Source organism: Volvox carteri, assembly GCF_000143455.1.
Source record: "Volvox carteri f. nagariensis unplaced genomic scaffold VOLCAscaffold_90, whole genome shotgun sequence".
Lineage (NCBI taxonomy): Eukaryota > Viridiplantae > Chlorophyta > Chlorophyceae > Chlamydomonadales > Volvocaceae > Volvox > Volvox carteri.
This window is the reverse complement of record NW_003307633.1, coordinates 180,614-197,235: the sequence shown is the minus strand read 5'-3', so window position 1 is coordinate 197,235 and position 16,622 is coordinate 180,614. Positions and strand designations below refer to the sequence as shown.

Sequence of the window (16,622 nt, the reverse complement as noted above, 5' to 3'; positions counted from 1 at the left end):
GCGGCGGTTGCTGCTGCTGCTGCTGCTGCGGTTGTAGCAGCAGCTGATGCCGCTGCTGGTGGTGGGGGTTGCCGTTGGTCGTCAGACACGCCAGCAGCGGCGGCACCGCCCCCACCGCCAACAGCTGCCCTCGCACCTCCTGGCGGCAGTGGAGAGGGGGGAGAGGAATGGGGGGAAGTGGGGCTACTGCGGGGAAGGGACTCTCACCTAAAACCCAGCAAACCAGCTCACACATCAAAAGCCGCCGTATGGTTTCGTCCCCAGCATATTTCGCCCTCCTAGGACCCCCCTAGGGGTTTCGTGGGGTTGCGACGTACATGTTCCGACACACGTACGCACAACACCACCATCTTCACAGCAACAACAACCAAAACAACAGCAACAGCAGCGGCAGCAACAGCAGCGGCAGCAACAGCAGCGGCAGCAACAGCAGCGGCAGCAACAGCAGCGGCAGCAACAGCAGCGGCAGCAACAGCAGCGGCAGCAACAGCAGCGGCAGCAACAGCAGCGGCAGCAACAGCAGCGGCAGCAACAGCAGCGGCAGCAACAGCAGCGGCAGCAACAGCAACAGCAGCAACAGCAACAGCAGCGGCAGCAACAGCAGCGGCAGCAACAGCAGCGGCAGCAACAGCAGCGGCAGCAACAGCAACAGCAGCAACAGCAACAGCAACAGCAGCAACAGCAACAGCAGCGGCAGCAACAGCAACAGCAGCGGCAGCAACAGCAACAGCAGCGGCAGCAACAGCAGCGGCAGCAACAGCAGCGGCAGCAACAGCAGCGGCAGCAACAGCAGCGGCAGCAACAGCAGCGGCAGCAACAGCAGCGGCAGCAACAGCAGCGGCAGCAACAGCAGGTGTATTCCTACGCCGTCACGTGCACCTAGCGGCCTCTCTCCCCGCCTTCGCCTCTTGTCCCTATCTGCGTCGCCTCTGGTTAGACTTACGCCGCAAGCTGAGAGGTACGACAGTGCCCTGGCGGCGGCTGTCGCCGCGGCGAGAGCGTTGACTTGGGTCCGGGGGGTGGTGGTTGTCCGTTGACTTTGGCTCCCGGGCGAAGAGGGCGCGAGGACGCCGGGCAGCACTACCAGCGGTGGTTGCGCAGCCGCCGCCAGCATCCGCACCAGACATGCAAGGGGCGCGCCATTCCTGGGGGGGAGTCAAGTGGCCGCACATGAAACACGCCAACCGTAGCGCTATCAGAAAACCTTTTCCCCCACCCCGAACTCGCCTCCGCAGTACCAACTGACTAACAAGCTCCGTACAATCCGGGTCGCGGCTCACGCACGATAGCAGAGCCGCAAAACGTTCCGTACAGTACTGCACCAGCTCTGAGGACCGGAGGCTGCGGCTGCCGCCGCTGCCGCCGGCATCACCGCCGCCGTCGCTGTTGGCGCCCCCGTCATCCGGCAACAAGCCCGGTGTGACTGGGGGACACAATGGCCGCCATGTGGGGGCCGTGGCACGCAAGGGAGGTAAGGGAATGAAAAAAGGGAGGTCCAGGAGGGAGGCCGGGGGTTGGGAGGAGGTTTAATGAAAACCCGTCAACCGCACACCATACCAGTCAAAAAGCCGCAACCGTGAACGCCCGCCGAAGCACACTCACGTACCCGGGAAATCGGCCCCCCCTAGGCCGGGCCCCCTGTCTCACCCTCCCACCATAACCACCACGTCAACCACCTATTGCTACTGCTACTGCTACTGATGCTGCTACTGCTACTGTTGCTGCAATTGCTGTTGAATTCCCTCTCCCACCTGCCACATCATTTCGGGTAAGTGTAATGGAAGAATGACGATCAAGAAGCGCATGCTGCTGCTGGGCCGGTTGTTGCTGTTGTTGTTGTTGCTGTTGTTGTTGTTGTTGTTGTTGATGTTGTTGTTGTTGAAACTGCTGTTGTTGTTGTGTTAGCTCCGCTGCGAGCTGTTGCAGGAAGGTGGCCTCCGACGCGACCTGGCACTGGGGAAACAGCTCAGCCACCAAATGCAGCTGCACGTCTACACGGCCACCTAAGGCACCAGGAGTCAATACAGACAGCAGCAAACGCAGCGGCAGCAAACGCAGCGGCAGCAAACGCAAAGCAACAGCAAACACAAAGCGACAGTCAAAATGCAGTAGCAGCAAGTTCGTTGGCCGCAGCAAAAGAAGCATTGCCTCCCCAAGGAGCCGAGCAGTGCCGGAGCAAACCAAGGGCGCCAGAGGAAGAGAGGTGCAGGCGGTAGAGATGCATCAGGCCAGCCCCAACTCAGCCCAGCACATCAGGGCATTTAAAAGCGTGGTGAGGTGAAGTGAGGTGAGGTGAGATCGAGGGAGGGGAAGAGTTCGGAAAAAATTTACTGGCCGGGCGAGGGGTATTAGGAGAAGGTACGGGGACTTGGAGACGCGGTGCCGTACCTAGTAGCAGTAAGCACCAACACAGCGAACGGCGGCGGCGTTGCAGACAGCACGCGATCCTGTTGACATCTGTGCACGACTGTGGTGCGAGCTGCTCAAGTCGCTGAGCGAGCTGTGGTGCAGTCCTAGCTGCCCATCCTCGACGTGACTCCTCATCAACTTGCAAACAGCTGTGCAATGTTAGCACCAGGTCATTCTCCAGCGACTTCATGGCGGTCCTAATCTTCGGTTACGCAGCCCATGGCATGCCTTTTCGTCACCATGTCTGTGCTGCCGAAACTCCAAGAGTTTTTTAAGTTTAATGGCTCATAATTTTGCCTAGGTTTAAGTCATGTTAACATGTGCGGGGAACAAGTGCGTGTGTGTAAGCTTGGCTAAAAAAATGTCAAAGAGTAAAATGCAGTCCTGGATCACGGGACTACATATCAACTTAAGGCAAAATGAAGTAGGGATAGGCACCACAAGAATCAGGAGCGCCAAGGAAAAGATCTCCACCGGACTGCGTTACTGCCGTAACGATAGCTAAAACTGGGGTTGCGCGCTTGCTGACGTGAGACGGCTCGTGCCATTAATACTTGTGGCATTAGCCAGAAAGCAAATACAACGTATGTAAGCTCTTCGGATATGTTCATTTCATCCACCTATAAAAGTCATTCCCAAATCGCCAAACGGTGTTTCGCAAAAAGAATTGCCAGCTCAGTACTCGAGCATTTTCTTTCAAGTCACATGAAAAGTCACCCTGTACATGAATAGTACACCGATTTTCACAGTGCGTACAAAGTCATCGCGCTTGCAAGGAAAATGTTCCGAAGACGTGCAGGCCGGTGCGGGCGTAACCCCGAACTCCAAAGCGGGAGAATCTTAACGGGACGAGCAGGTCGGGAATGCTACGACGCGGATGTTCGGCCGCGGCCAGCGTTGACATGAAATGGTACCGTACCGTGCCGCACGTCATACGTTGTCTACAGTGAAACATTCTGCTTCAAATGCTTTCTATGCCATATCATACGAGGGTTGCGCGGTCATGTTTGGCTGGCGATCAGCAGTACCCGGTCACCCGGTCAGTCGCGCAGCAAACTCGGTAGGAATGATAGCAGCCCGCCCTTGCAGCCAGCGGTAGGAAAGACAGGTCAACGCTACTGACCGCCAGCCAAACATGACCGCGCAACCCTCATAGGATTGCTCCGCTTTGGTTGATCATAAGCAGGTCACAAGTCGATCACAAGCAGTACAGGCACAGCGGGCTGCGTAGGATAGCCTGTAAAATGCGATGGCACACGCTGCCGTCCCTCGACCGCGACCGCCATGATCATCTTCCTTTCTGCAAACATCGCCTTTGCTGTCACAGGTGCCGGCAGCAGACTCGCGCTTCGGACTACACGCTTCAGAAGTGCTCCAGTGGCATTTCCTTGCTGCTTGCTTTCCGTATCCCACTCCCCCTTGGCTGTTCAGTGGGGATCTTAATCAATTGTTTGGTGCTGGTGTACACGGGATGCCAGGAGGACCACCAAAACGCTGCACCAATACACGCACTCAGCTACATGAGGATCAAACAGCTACACTGCCATTCCCTAACCTTCCTTCCCAACACCGGGCGTCGCCATGGAACTTACGCCATTGCCCCAACGTCCTGGACACAAAACCCCCCAGATAAGTCATTGCGCTTTGGTTGCATGTGCCGCCTCGCCCCTTTTCACACCTCGCCGCCTCCGCAGCCACCAAACCCCCACCCTATCCCCCTTAATAAACCCCCTTCCCGCCAATCCGGAAAACCGAAGCCGCCCAGAGCCCAGAGCCCAGAGCCCAGAGCAAGACCTTCCCTTGCGCGTTTCCCATCAAATCACATCCACGCCCCGTCTGAGCCCGTACGGCAGTTCCTTGCGCGCGTACACCTCTCGTACATACATCCCCGTTGCCTCCACTCCGTCGTGCGGTGTCGTCTGCTTCAGAAGGGCCTCCTGGAAGCACTGGGGGGGAAAAGGCAGGAGGGGGAGGAGGGGGGAGGAAAGACGAACCACAAACGATTGAAGCTCCTGTCAGGGCAAGAGTGTACCAGACGTAGAACTGACCGAGGAGGGTGGAGAGGGTGGAGGAGGGGTATGCAGTAGGCAGAGGGTTGACAGGGGGGTAACATTAGAGAAAGGAAAAATGGTGAGACTACATGAGAACTACATAATCATGATCGTGATCGTGATGACGATGGAGATGATGTTGTTGTTGACGATGATGATGCAAAAGTCAAAAAGAAACAACAGCCGGCGTCCTAAGAGGGGTCGACGAGGTTCTGGATACTAGGAGGGCACCCTCTCCTGCCCTCCCCTCTCCTGCCCTCCCCTCTCCGCGGAGTCGCCATCCTCGTCAACAGGAGGTCCGTGTCCGCGTTTGTGCGCGTGTCAGCTCCTCTCCACACACACACAGACACACACCACACACGCCGCCCTCAATACTCAACCCCTCACCGCCTCACAACCCTAAACGGCCCCCCGAACTCCCGCACCTGCGCCACATAGAACTTGTTCTTCACCCGGCCTCTCAACCGAATGGACACATTCCTCAGCCCAACCACATTGCACAGCTCGTACATGAGGTCACTGCAGCGGAGACCCCAGCCCTCGGGGCGGGGCATCAACAGAATCTGGGTGGGGTGGGAGGGGGAGGGGGTGAGAGGGGGTGGGGGGTCGGGGAGTTTGGAGTGGGAAATGAAACCAGGAAACACAGAATGCAAAATGCAACGAAGCAACAACAGATAGATAGACAGATAGATGGATGGATAGATAGATAGATAGATAGATAGATAGATAGATAGATACGTCCAAACCACACCCGACCGCGGAGATCAACGCAATGACGCAAATGGCCCCGCAATAGTCTGGGGAACCCGGCGGGGCTGTCGTTGGCTGGATTGGTAAGATGCAGCCAGCGTACAACCGACAGGACAGGAGGAGCGGAGTAAGGGAAGGTTGACGGGGGACTTGAGGCCAGGGGTAGGGGAGAGAAAGGTATGCAGAGGGCTGAAGTAAGGTTGGGGGTAGGGGGGGGGAAAGACGAACCACACACGATTGAAGCTGCTGCCAGGGCAAGATTGGTTGGTTGGGGGGAGGGGGTGAGGTGCGGGACGGCAAGAGCCCATGGTTGGGCGGCCTGCAAAATGCCGAATGACGTTTCAGCCAGGTGGCGCACCATGCTCCCCCCTCCTGCCACCACCTGCCTTCATTCTGTGGTAGCTGTGTTCGAGCTGGTGGTAAATGGTGTGTCCGCGGTACAGCGGTACGGCAGTCAGGCGGGAGAAGCTGTCCAGGTGGGCTCGAGCAACAGCCAGCTGGGCCGTGTCCGCCACCCCCAAACCCAAACCAAAGATACCCTGCGGTGGGAAAGGAGGGGAGGAGAGAAGCGGGGAAAAGGGAAGGAGACATGGGAAAGTGGAAAGGAAAATGACAATACTTACATACATACATACATAACCGTTTTTCCAAGGTTACGCGTATTGGGGGGGGAAGGAAGGGTTGTTGGGTACGCGGTTTGACAACTAAGGGACAGGGAGACACCCCAAACCCCTCTTCCCCACCCCGGGAAGGTGACGGGCCCCCCCGCCTCTCACCGCCATGTTCCCCGTCGCCACCATGGCCGTGTACACCTCCTCCTTGCCCCCGGGTAATGGCCTCCGCTCAACCGACCGCCGTACATCCACCAACACACGATCCCAACGGTGGCCGTACAGCGCCTCCCGAATCTCCCGGGGTAGAGACGGCAACGGACCCCGGGCAGATTCAGGCTGCCTGTGGTCCGGAGAAATAAAAAATACACACACACACATCAGCCGGGAGGGGTGGTAAGATGACTTGACTTGGGTTGGGTTGGGTCGGGCGGATCAGGTGCGGGTGGGTGTGGGCGTGTTGGGCAGGTTAAAAGAGGTTTATTTCCTACAGTACGACATGCACACCATGGAGGACGGCCCCCAAACACGCAGAGCCCCCACCCACCCGTTCCGGCTCCACATCCACATATCCGCATACCTCACCTGGTGAATACCTCGCGGGCCGTCGCCACCAGCTCCGATCCCAAGGCGCTGTCATCCCCCCGGGGACCGAAGGACTGCTGCAGTAAACAAACCACACACAAACCACATACACACATACACACACAGCCAGAGTCCGGAGTCCAGAGCGAGGGCAGCTCGTCATGAAGGCCGGGACAGCAAGGGCAGGTCAGCTGCAGCAGAGAAGGTAAGAGGCTGCGGAGACAGGGCCGAGACAGGGCCGGAGGAGGCCATGGGAAGGGAAGAGGGAGCCCAATACAATACCAATACCCCTTGTGTATTGGGTCTCTACGCACAATGGCACAAAGGGCTCCACACTCAAACGCGCGCCCACACACACACACACATATACACACACACATATACACACACACATATACACACACATATATACACACACACACACGCCAACCCACTCGCACATCGCTGCTCTGGGGCACTCACAGGTGGTCCCCGGGGGCCCTCAGCACCGCGCCGGGCAGCGTTTGGCGGCGTCCTCAGCCCCTGAAGGCAAAATTTAAAGTCAACAATCAAAGGAAGGGAAGAGGCAGCAGCACGTGCATCAAGGCCAGCGGCTACGGCATCGCGGGAGCGCGCGCAAAAGCACGCGAGCGCGTCTGAGGAGGCCACAGAGGCGAAGGTCGGTCAGAGGTGAGCTCTCCGTGCAAATGGAGGGCAGGCGGGTGGGAGGTTCACACACGTTAAGGTGGTGCTGTCAGCGATACGGTACAGCGTATGTATGTATGTACTGTGTGCTGTTAGCACACGTCGCGTCCATGTCGTGTCCTCGATGTGGGTCCTGAAGCGATGGCAGTACAGTACAACTAGCCGTACCGTACGGTTACAACCATGCCGCATCATCCCGCGATGCCCACCACGAAACCCATCAGAACCCAAATCCCCAACTACAGGAAATCCTATTCGCCTTGCACCACCCCCGCTCACACCCCCGCATCCTTCAATTACAACAAGTCCATTTCCTGAAATTACTCACCGCTAGGAGGTCTGGAGGCTCGTCCTCGGGCGATGGCGACGCTGATGTGAGGGACGTCTGCGAGCCGGCCAAAGGCCGTAAATAGGTGGGTTCCTGTGTAGGATTTTGTTGTTGTAAGAGTTGCGGTTTTGCAGGTGTGTGCGTGTGTGTGTGTGTGTGTGTGTGTGTGTGTGTGTGTGTGTGTGTGTGTGTGTGTGTGTGGCCGCCGCCATTGGGCGGCCGACCGCAGCTGAAGAGCTGAGAGCAGTTCAAAACGCTAAGCTAGGTGCCGTTGATGCAGAGAGCCAGAGCGCATAAGGCGAGCATGCAGGCGCGGGAAGATGGACTGGAGAAGGGGTTCGTAGGTTTGCGGGCGCGCGTGGCGTGTTTTTGCACGTGTATGTATATGTGCATGTGTCATCGGAGCGCGGCGATGGGTGGTTGATACGGTTACTTAGGGGAGAGTTGGTCTGCGTTCAGGAGAGCGTACCTCGTCTTCTCCTTCGCCTTCAAGTGCGGTCCCTGTGCTTGCGATTCCCCGGCTCTGCAGGGCCGAGCAGGTGGGCTTTGTCAACAGCAGCGGATTGAAGCGTAGGATTGGCTGGTGTACCCAGGCCTTTAGACCCACCTGGGTCGTGGATGCTGTAAGCGGAGAGCATAGGGATGGCACGGACGCTGCGAAGCCCATTGGCAACGAAGTGGCCATCGCCGACACCTTTAGGAGGGGCAAAATAGAAGTCGCAGGTGGGCTTCCAAATGCACAGCTTTATGATTGCACAATTTTTGATAGCACATGTGCGCGTATACACCTGCAAGCTGCTTTGTTGAAAACTACGCATCACGCTGCATGATGCAAAACTGCTGATCGGAGCTGCGCTACATTTTAGCCTCCCCAGCGATGATCGCGCTACTGTAGAAGCGGTGCTGTGATTACTGCTTGCAGCTGAGCGCATAGAGGTTTGACACTCGGCGAGCGCACGACAGGCACTACGAAGCAGTTGTCGATGTGACATGATAAGTTATAGTAATGGAAACAAGGATTAGTTAGTTAAGCTGATGCGATAATGTCGAAGACGCAGAAGCTCCCAAACCGGTGTGGCCGTAATCGGAAGGATATTATAGCTTAAGACGTTGTTACAGTGAGAGGATTGTCACGAAAACACCTTTCTTATCTCACCATGATAACTGTTAACGGCATTAGCAGCATTACGTTCCTACCGCACTTCTCAGCGGCCAAAGTGTACGGCACCGTTGACTCGTTGGGTAGCACTGCATGGCGATTTGTGAGCTTCACCGCAGGAGACATTTTGAGACCCACCCTCCAAGACCACTCAGCCACAAGATCACTGAGCTCATTCCGTTTGGCCTTAGAATCGGTGTGCGTATATGCCCGTGTGCCTGTGTATGCGTACCTATATGTCCATGTGTGTGTGTGTGCCCATGTGTCTGTATGTCCGTGCGTGCGTGTATGTGCGTGTTCCTGTGTCTGTATGTCCGCGTCTGTGGAGTTACTTGTTTACGTGTTTCTCGGAATGACGGACAGAAATAAATATCATTGCAGGGTCCGCAACGCGCTCCCATCTCCTGGGGACATTGTTTCTCCTGCAACCGAGGGCGCATTGCCGACAGGCCGCAACTCAGTCCGCCCATGAGACATCAGACCGCGACACACATGTACAAACACGCGTAGGCACACATACGCGTTGGGAAAATCCAAGGCCCCAAACCGCTGTGCGATGCTACCGGTGCACCGGTGTTACTCGGTACTGTCATACCTGCATATCAAGCAAACATAAAAATGTGAAGGGCGTGGGGCGCTCTCTCTCTCTCTCCCCCTCGCTCCGTCCATCCTGCAATAGGCGCATTCGAACGGGGGGCCCCTCGACCCCTCCCCGCTCCACCATCCTCTACCCCACCCGCACATACATACACACATGCATGCAGCTTAGCTGACCACCAGACACATCAACCGCCAACAAAAGAGCGCTCCATCTAGCAGCTAGCAGGCCGAGCCGCACACTTCACAACGAGCGACCTCCGGCATATTCCCCTCCCCGCCTTCAAAGCCCCAAAGGGACGGGTAAAACCCCATGTGTGTGTGTGTGTGTGTAAGCGTTAATTTCTCTAATGAGTTCCGCTGTCACGAGAGGTGACGAGACGAGTCGAGTTCAGTCGGTCCATCCACATCAGGGCGCCAGCAGGGCGCCACCTCTCCCCCACAGCAAGGAGGAGATCACTGGCAGCACACTGGCAGCACACATGTATGTATCTAGGTAGGTAGGTAGGTTGATAGGTAGGCAGGTTGATAGGTAGGTAGGTTGATATTGCGCAGCAGCCGCGAACCAGTATTATCCCACCTGCCCCTCTTCCGTTACTTTGCAGCGCACTGCAGTGGTGGTGGATATTGGTTGTTGGATGTTGGTTGGGTTCTTAAAGCGCAACAGCCAGCTGCCCCTCAAATCTCAACAGCCAGCTTTGGTCCTTTCCCGTCCCTCACAACTCCCCCCCCCAAGCGCCACCACGACCATCACTACCACCCTACAACCCACCATACCCACCATACCCACCATACCCACCTACGATAGAACCGCTGAGCATTCCCAGTAGATCCTTTCAGCTGCTGTCCCATTTAACTACGGCAGCAGGGAAATACAAAATGCATACATGCATACATACGTACATACACCAGTAGTCAGACCAAGCATGTAGCACCGGCAGAAGAGAGAAAGAGCGCCCGCAAACCTCTTGGGGGCGAGGGGGACCGCCAACCCGAATTTTGCTGTTCGCCAGTAGGAGAAAACTTCCTTCAGACGTAGGACGCCTCCACTCGCTCCCCTCCGACCAAGTCAATGTAATTGGACTTCATCGAATTGACTTACATTGTCAAGGTCCCCAAGGCATCTCGCACGCAATTGCGGTCCCCAAGCACCCCGTCCCTCCATCCGGGCCTCCTCCGCCCCCCTCCCGCCATGCCACACAAGGTAGGATCCCACAATGCCGCTCTGACGGCACCCTGCTGCTGCTATTTCTGCTGCTTCTCGGCAGCTCCACGGCACATACACAAAACTTTACTATTTCAGGCGTTATGACGCATACATACATACATACATACATACATACATACATACATACATACATACATACATACATACATATATACATACATACGTACGTACATATATACAGGAATACATCATACAGGCATAATCATGCATCTGAGCCTTCATCTACCTGCTGAGCTCAGTTCCCTACAGACAGAAATACATGCAGCTTCTACATATGCAAATAGACGGCGGGCTGCATACAGAGACAGACAGACAGACAGACATAGGACTGATTGGCAGGCAGACCGATCAGGCAGACGGTTGCATCATCAGCCATCTTCTCTTCCCGTTACAGCCTTCTCGGCTTTCAACAACAAACCAAAAGAGAGCGAAAGAAAGAGGGGAAGAAAGAGAGGGAGAGAGGGAGACAGATACCATCATATGTGCGATCAAATGTGCCCATTCAAACACACAGATATACAAACATACACACAACAGAGTCCAGAAAGAAGCTGCTGCTGCTGCTGCCGCAGGGTCCTTCCCCCCACCCTTCCTGTCCAAGCAGAGCGCTGCGAGCGCGCTTCATAAACGACTCAAGAGTGCCGTACATTGGGTACTGCAGGTAGGTAATACATAATGCGGCTGCGGCCGCACACCGCACTCAGCGACATTATGGAGCCGTGTTATGGAGGGTGGGCTGTACCGAGAAGGCGGAGGCGACTAAGCAGTGGTAAGGTAAAGCCTGAACGGCAACAAAGGAGCCTTAGCTCGCACTGTACGCTGTTCTTTGTTGATCTTGATGGCGACCAGGGTTCTTCACCCCGATTCGGGCCCGAACATTTTTGAGATTTTTGCGTTTTGCCCGAAAGAAAAATTAGTGCGCCCCGGAGCATCCCGAAGGATTTTTGGGCCTTTAAGAGCATTTCTTCGGGGCCCCCACCGAAGCCTCCCGAAGGCATTTTCGGAGAAAACCGAACGATATTCAAGCGTAAATTTGGATGTTTTCGGGCGCAGAAGGGGCCTGGAAACCGGGCTTGCAGTATAAAGTCCGCTTGGTCACCAGTCAAACAACAAGTGCGAATGTGCATTGCGGCTGTATCGCACACACTTTCATACATCTAAGCATATCCATTATCAAACATGCCCCAGTCAGCTGATGATGTTTGTGGAGCGTGGCTTTCGTGTCCACCGCATTACCAAGGACAGGCGGAACAGACTGCGTAACCGGCTGTCTGTCCCGTCCAATGATTCCCTTATGCGTGTTGGATTACTCGGTCCAACCGTGGATATGATATGCAAACCCCTTGTGATAAGAGCTGGCGCCACGTTCCAAGATAAAGTCAAACACCTGTTAATTCAGCCGTCCTAGCATACTACGATAGAATCCAGCTAAGCTTTACCCCGAAAACCGCTTCAGACAGTTTCGGGGTACCCGAAAAACCTGTCAGCCTGACAAGGAAATTTTCGGGGAGGGCCCCGACAGGTTATTCAGAGGGTTTCGGGCACGACCGAAATATTTGGTTACCCTGGTGAAGAACCCTGATGGCGACGGTGGTACAGTTGTGCCAAGTGGCCAAGTGGCAACTACGGGGGCGACGGCTGGACGAGAAAATTCTGAACGGCTCCTCGTTGCCCACCTCATCCATCCAACGTAACATCTCCATTGCTAGCTCCATTAGCTCCCCCCGGCCGCTAGGGCACTGGGCCACTGGGCCGCTGGCCAAATCAATCGGCGGTCGTAATGTCCGAGCTGCTGGCCGCATACCTTAGCAACATCGTCCATCGTCCTCATTACTCGTGCAATGTAGTGTGTGGTGTGTGGTGTGGTGTCTGGTGTGGTGTGTGGTGTGCCGCTTTTAACTTCGATAATACACACAGCGCGTGACAGCTGGGGGCCCCTTCCCCCAGCCCCTCCTTCACACCCCCAGGCACCCCCAGGCCGCGCCGTCCTCAGTAGTCCCGCAGTCCTCAGTAGTGGTACACATCCTACTTGATGTCGCCTTGCACTACGGGCAAGTCGATGACGTCATCGGTACTCCCATCCGCCTGCAAGCCCCGCTGCTGATGCTGATGCTGCCGCGGCAGCGGCTGGCCGCTGCTCGCTGCGCCGCACGACAACGGCGACGATGATGTCGCCACTGGAGACGGCGAGCCAAGACTTAATACCAAGCCGCCGCCGCCGCCGCCACCGCCGATAGGCTGGCCCCAAGCCCCCGGCGCCGGCGGTACAGGCGAGGTAACGGAGCCCTTGGCCGGGCCGCTCGCGTGGCTGCGAAACACGGCCCGCGATGAATCCGGTCGTAGGCTCCGAGATTGACCCGGAGAGGGGGCCGCCGGCAAATCTTCCAGCCGCCGCGAATACCCTGAGCGACCGGCAGCGTCGGATGCGGCCGGCGACGGCGGCGTGCGTGGGCTGCACCAGCTGGCCGGCGTGCTGTTGGTACCGCCGCCGCCGCCGCCGCCGCCGCTGCTGCTGCTGCTGCACCCGCCGCAGCCCCTCGCCAGGCTACGCGAGTTGAAGGGACTAGGTGCCGCGGGCAAGTCCTCAGGACGCCGCGAAAAGCCAATGCTCTGGCTAGGCAGACGCTGCAGCGGCGGCGGTTTCGGAGCAGTCGCCTTCGTGGCCGTCGTCGCGGCTTCTGCTGCTGCAGGCGATGGTCGTATTGACGGATTGGCCGGCAAAAGAGCACCCACGGCAACTGCGAGGCCGACGCTACGACTGCTGCCGGTGCTGTGGATGGTCATACTTGTGGTGGAGGGAGGATGCGGCTGCAGGGGCGGCGCGCTAACCTCCTGATATGGGGACGCGGTGCCGGAGGCGGAGATGGCTGCCGCAGCAGAGCCCAAGGGCCAGCGGAGGACCGAGGGCTGCGGAGGCTGCACAGGGGAGCTGCTTGCTGCGGGCGCTACGTCGCCCAGCGGATGCAGGGTCAGAGACGTGCTACCGCTTGCAGCATTACTCCAGGCAGTGGCCGTGTGCTGTTGATGGTATTGTTGTTGCTGTTGTTGCTGCTGCTGCTGCATTTGGAGATGTTGTGGCGGGGTCGCGCCGCCGCCACTAGCAGCAGGACTGGCAGGCATGCTGCTGCGGCCGCCGCCCCTCGTCAGGCTGCGCGAGTTGGAAGGACTGGGTGCCGCGGGCAAGTCCTCCAGCCGCCGTGAAAACCCCGCGGAGACCGAGGAGGCGAAGCAGGCCGAGGAGTTGCTGCTGGGCTGCCAGGCGAGTGCAACCTGGGCGAAGGCGCTGCCGCCGCCGCCACCAGCGCCAACGCCGCCGGTTGCCTGGCCGCCGGCCGTGGCGGGGGTGCTGCTGCCGGTGCTGCCACCACCGCCACCGCCGCTGCAGCTGCCCAGGCTGCGTGAGTGCGCGGGGAACGGCGCAGCGGGCAGATCCTCACACCGCCGGGAGTAGCCGATGCTGGTGCCAGTCCCGGTGCCATTACTTGCTGTAGCGGGTTTCGCAGTGCGCGAGGAGGGTGAGGAAAGTGGTCCGGAGGCAACGTGACCGCCAAAGACGTCGGCGAAGCTCCCCCCGGGCCCCAGGCTGCCTGGGAGGGTAGGAGAAGAGAAGGAGGAGCCCCAACAGCGCAACGGGACAGCCGCCGGGTGCAGATGTGGGTCTAGCAGGTGTTAGGGGACTGGAACTAGGAACATGGCGTACGACAAAACACAAGGATGCCATGTGTGAGTGTGCGCCTGTGTACGCGTGTGCTGTCACGCCAGGGCGGCGGCAATGCGCGCACGCGCCCGGGGTTGCGCAGTTCATGATCACCAACACAACGCGCACACAGCAAGGCGGGTGTTGTAATAACGCACCACGCTGCTACAGCGCTGCCCCATGGGGCGATGGGGACACGAACAGCTCACACACCTGGTGCGCTCTCCGCTAAGGGTCCCCAGGCGGTAGTTCCAGCCCGCCGCGGCGGCGCCGCATCGTCCAACGAGCTTCCGCCACTTGACTGCTCCCGCAGCTGCGTGAGCCGCTGTGCACCGGCCCCGCAACAACCGCCTGCATTGCCACCGTCATCCTCCGCGTTCCCCGCGCCATCGAAATTGTCGTCCCCCAGACAGCCATCCTCCACACCGCCACCGCCCAGCGCCGAAACCGCCCCTTGCAGCCGCCGCATCTGGGACTTGTACGACGACGAGCTGACTCGCGGTTCCGCTGCCGCCAGCACTGCAGGAGCAACACCAGCGGCTGTGGCTGCTGCACCGCCGCCAGCTTCAACCCCCAACGCGGCGCCCCTGCTACCCAAGAGCGAGGACGATCGCTGCGGCTGCTGCTGCTGGGTTGCCTCAGAAGAACCCACTCGAAGGCTGCGATCTGGGACTGACCTGCAGCTGCCGCTGGGAGTGCTGGGCAGCTGCATTCCCCGTGGCTCGGTCCCGGGGGGTGCGTTGCTGGTGCTGGTGCTACCACAACCACTGCTAGGCAAGCGGGAGGAAAGTAAGCCCATTCCAGCCCCGGCTGTCCCCGTCCTTGACCCCGTTGACCTCACCGCCTCCAATCCCAGCCCCCAACTGGTCGGCTCTGGTTGGTTCTGTTGATGCTGGTGGTGGTGGTTTTGGTGGTTGAGGGGCCCCTGAGGGTGAGGGGAGCCCGGAGCTCGGCTGCGGCTGCGGGAGGCACTGGGCGGCGGGCGGGCTAGCAGCAAGAGCTGCTGTGGGTCCTGATTGAAGTCGTCGTCGCCATCGGGCACCAGGGACGGCAGCGGCTGGTGGTTAATGTGGGGGTGATGGAGAGGAGGAGCGCTCGACATCACAGCGGCGCTGCCGCCGCCGCCGCCGCCGCCACAACCCAAGCTGCTGCTACCGAGCACATCGGCAACGGCATCGGCAGCGTCGCTGAAGTCGCCGCTGGAGCCGGGCAGCAGCACCTTGAGCGCCAACGGCGGCGTCGACGGCGGCGGCCTGCCGCCGCCAGCGGCGGAGCCGCGACGGCTCATCTGCGACGCCGGTGACGCTGCGAGGTCGTTCCGCCGCGGTGACATTGGCGTGGCGTCGTACAGCTGATTGTGAGGATGACCGTGATTGTTGTGCACTTGCTGCTGCTGCTGCTGCTGCTGCCAGCATCCTGACTCGGGTCGCGAGCCCCCGGAGGTCAATGTTGAAGCCGAACCCGAACTGAGGCAGATGGAGCCCCTCTGGGAGTGGAGGGCGCGATTGTAGGGTTGGGGGGTAGCTGGGGTGCCTCTGCGGCTCCACAATGGCTGGGGGACAAGAGGCGCGAGGGAGGTGCAGGGCCCTGCGGCTGCAGCTGAGGCTGCTTCTGCGCCACTGATGGCGACAGGAGTGTCCGTTAAACCCAGGACCATAAGGCCCTCTACCCCAGGCGCCGCATACATCTGTAATAGCTGCGGGGCGTGTTTTGGTGCCTTGTCCGCTTGGTCCGACACCTTCCGTCACTACCGGCTGTTATTGTTGTAGTGCTACTACTACTACTGCTGCTGCTGCTACTGTTGCTGCCGCAGAGGTTGGTATTTCCTGGCCGCTACCAGGCTGGCCGGCGGCCCTGAGCCGTGTATAGGGACTGCTGTTTCGATTGTAGGCGGAAGTGGCAGCAGTAGTAGGGATATGCCTGTATATCTGTCAGGCCGTAGTTGTACCTCCCCCGCTACCCCTTAGGGGTGCCCTCCTGCTGGCTGGCTGTGTGTCCAGGCCCGGAGGCGAGGTGTCGCCCTGTCCTCGTCCCCTCTTTGAGGCCGTAACAAAAATGCAAAAAAGTTTGAACGGGATGTCGTCCCCACGCGGCTGCAGAGGAAAGGACAAGGAACAGCAAGGACTGCGGGTTAGCCGCGTGCCGGTCGATAGGGGGCGAGGATGCAGGAGTTGGGGGCTAGGTAGGGGATGAAGGTGAATGTGCAAGGAGCCAGGTGGGTGCACGAGGACGGAAAGAAAGCTAGAATTGGTTCATTCTGAAGCTTGAAAGGTTTTCAGTGCCAGATGCGGCCAGGTTTGGCTCACGTGGTCATGGCTGCCATGGCGTTGGAACCCAGCACCAGTGATGACGTTGTTTATAATAAAACTCTCAGTCATACAAGGAAGAATGGGATTAAGCATTACAGGTACTTTTGCTGGAATCCGTAATGCTGAGGAGACAAGACTCGAACGTGCCATTCACAAAATGCAAATTTGTGGGCCCGCGGCGTCCAACAGCTTTCGACTAGCGTCCTAACGACAA

The 16,622-nt window shown here is 58.3% G+C and overlaps 3 protein-coding genes across 3 annotated transcripts in view; all 3 read right to left on the bottom strand.

Moving 5' to 3' along the window:
- Positions 1-2,145, bottom strand: part of VOLCADRAFT_99581 (uncharacterized protein) — a gene marked incomplete at both ends in the record, with an annotated part of 11,615 nt that extends 9,470 nt beyond the window's left edge. Inside the window, 4 exons of the mRNA XM_002958267.1 lie at positions 137-139; positions 944-1,145; positions 1,285-1,423; positions 1,752-2,145. Of these exons, the coding sequence (XP_002958313.1) occupies positions 137-139; positions 944-1,145; positions 1,285-1,423; positions 1,752-2,145 (738 nt within the window). The remainder of the gene's footprint in view (positions 1-136; positions 140-943; positions 1,146-1,284; positions 1,424-1,751) is intronic.
- Positions 2,146-4,223: 2,078 nt separating this feature from the next.
- Positions 4,224-8,703, bottom strand: VOLCADRAFT_99580 (uncharacterized protein; the record flags this gene model as incomplete). Its single annotated transcript, XM_002958266.1, has 11 exons — positions 4,224-4,355; positions 4,886-5,023; positions 5,446-5,456; positions 5,569-5,749; positions 5,987-6,164; positions 6,407-6,483; positions 6,869-6,928; positions 7,419-7,475; positions 7,888-7,941; positions 8,026-8,039; positions 8,616-8,703. 11 exons carry the CDS (start codon positions 8,701-8,703, stop codon positions 4,224-4,226), a joined length of 990 nt encoding a protein of 329 aa, XP_002958312.1.
- Positions 8,704-12,427: 3,724 nt separating this feature from the next.
- On the bottom strand, positions 12,428-16,422 carry VOLCADRAFT_99579 (uncharacterized protein; the record flags this gene model as incomplete). Its single annotated transcript, XM_002958265.1, has 4 exons — positions 12,428-13,347; positions 13,840-13,989; positions 14,313-15,583; positions 16,406-16,422. The coding sequence occupies 4 exons, from the start codon at positions 16,420-16,422 to the stop codon at positions 12,428-12,430; spliced, it is 2,358 nt and encodes a 785-aa protein (XP_002958311.1).
- Positions 16,423-16,622: the final 200 nt, after the last annotated feature.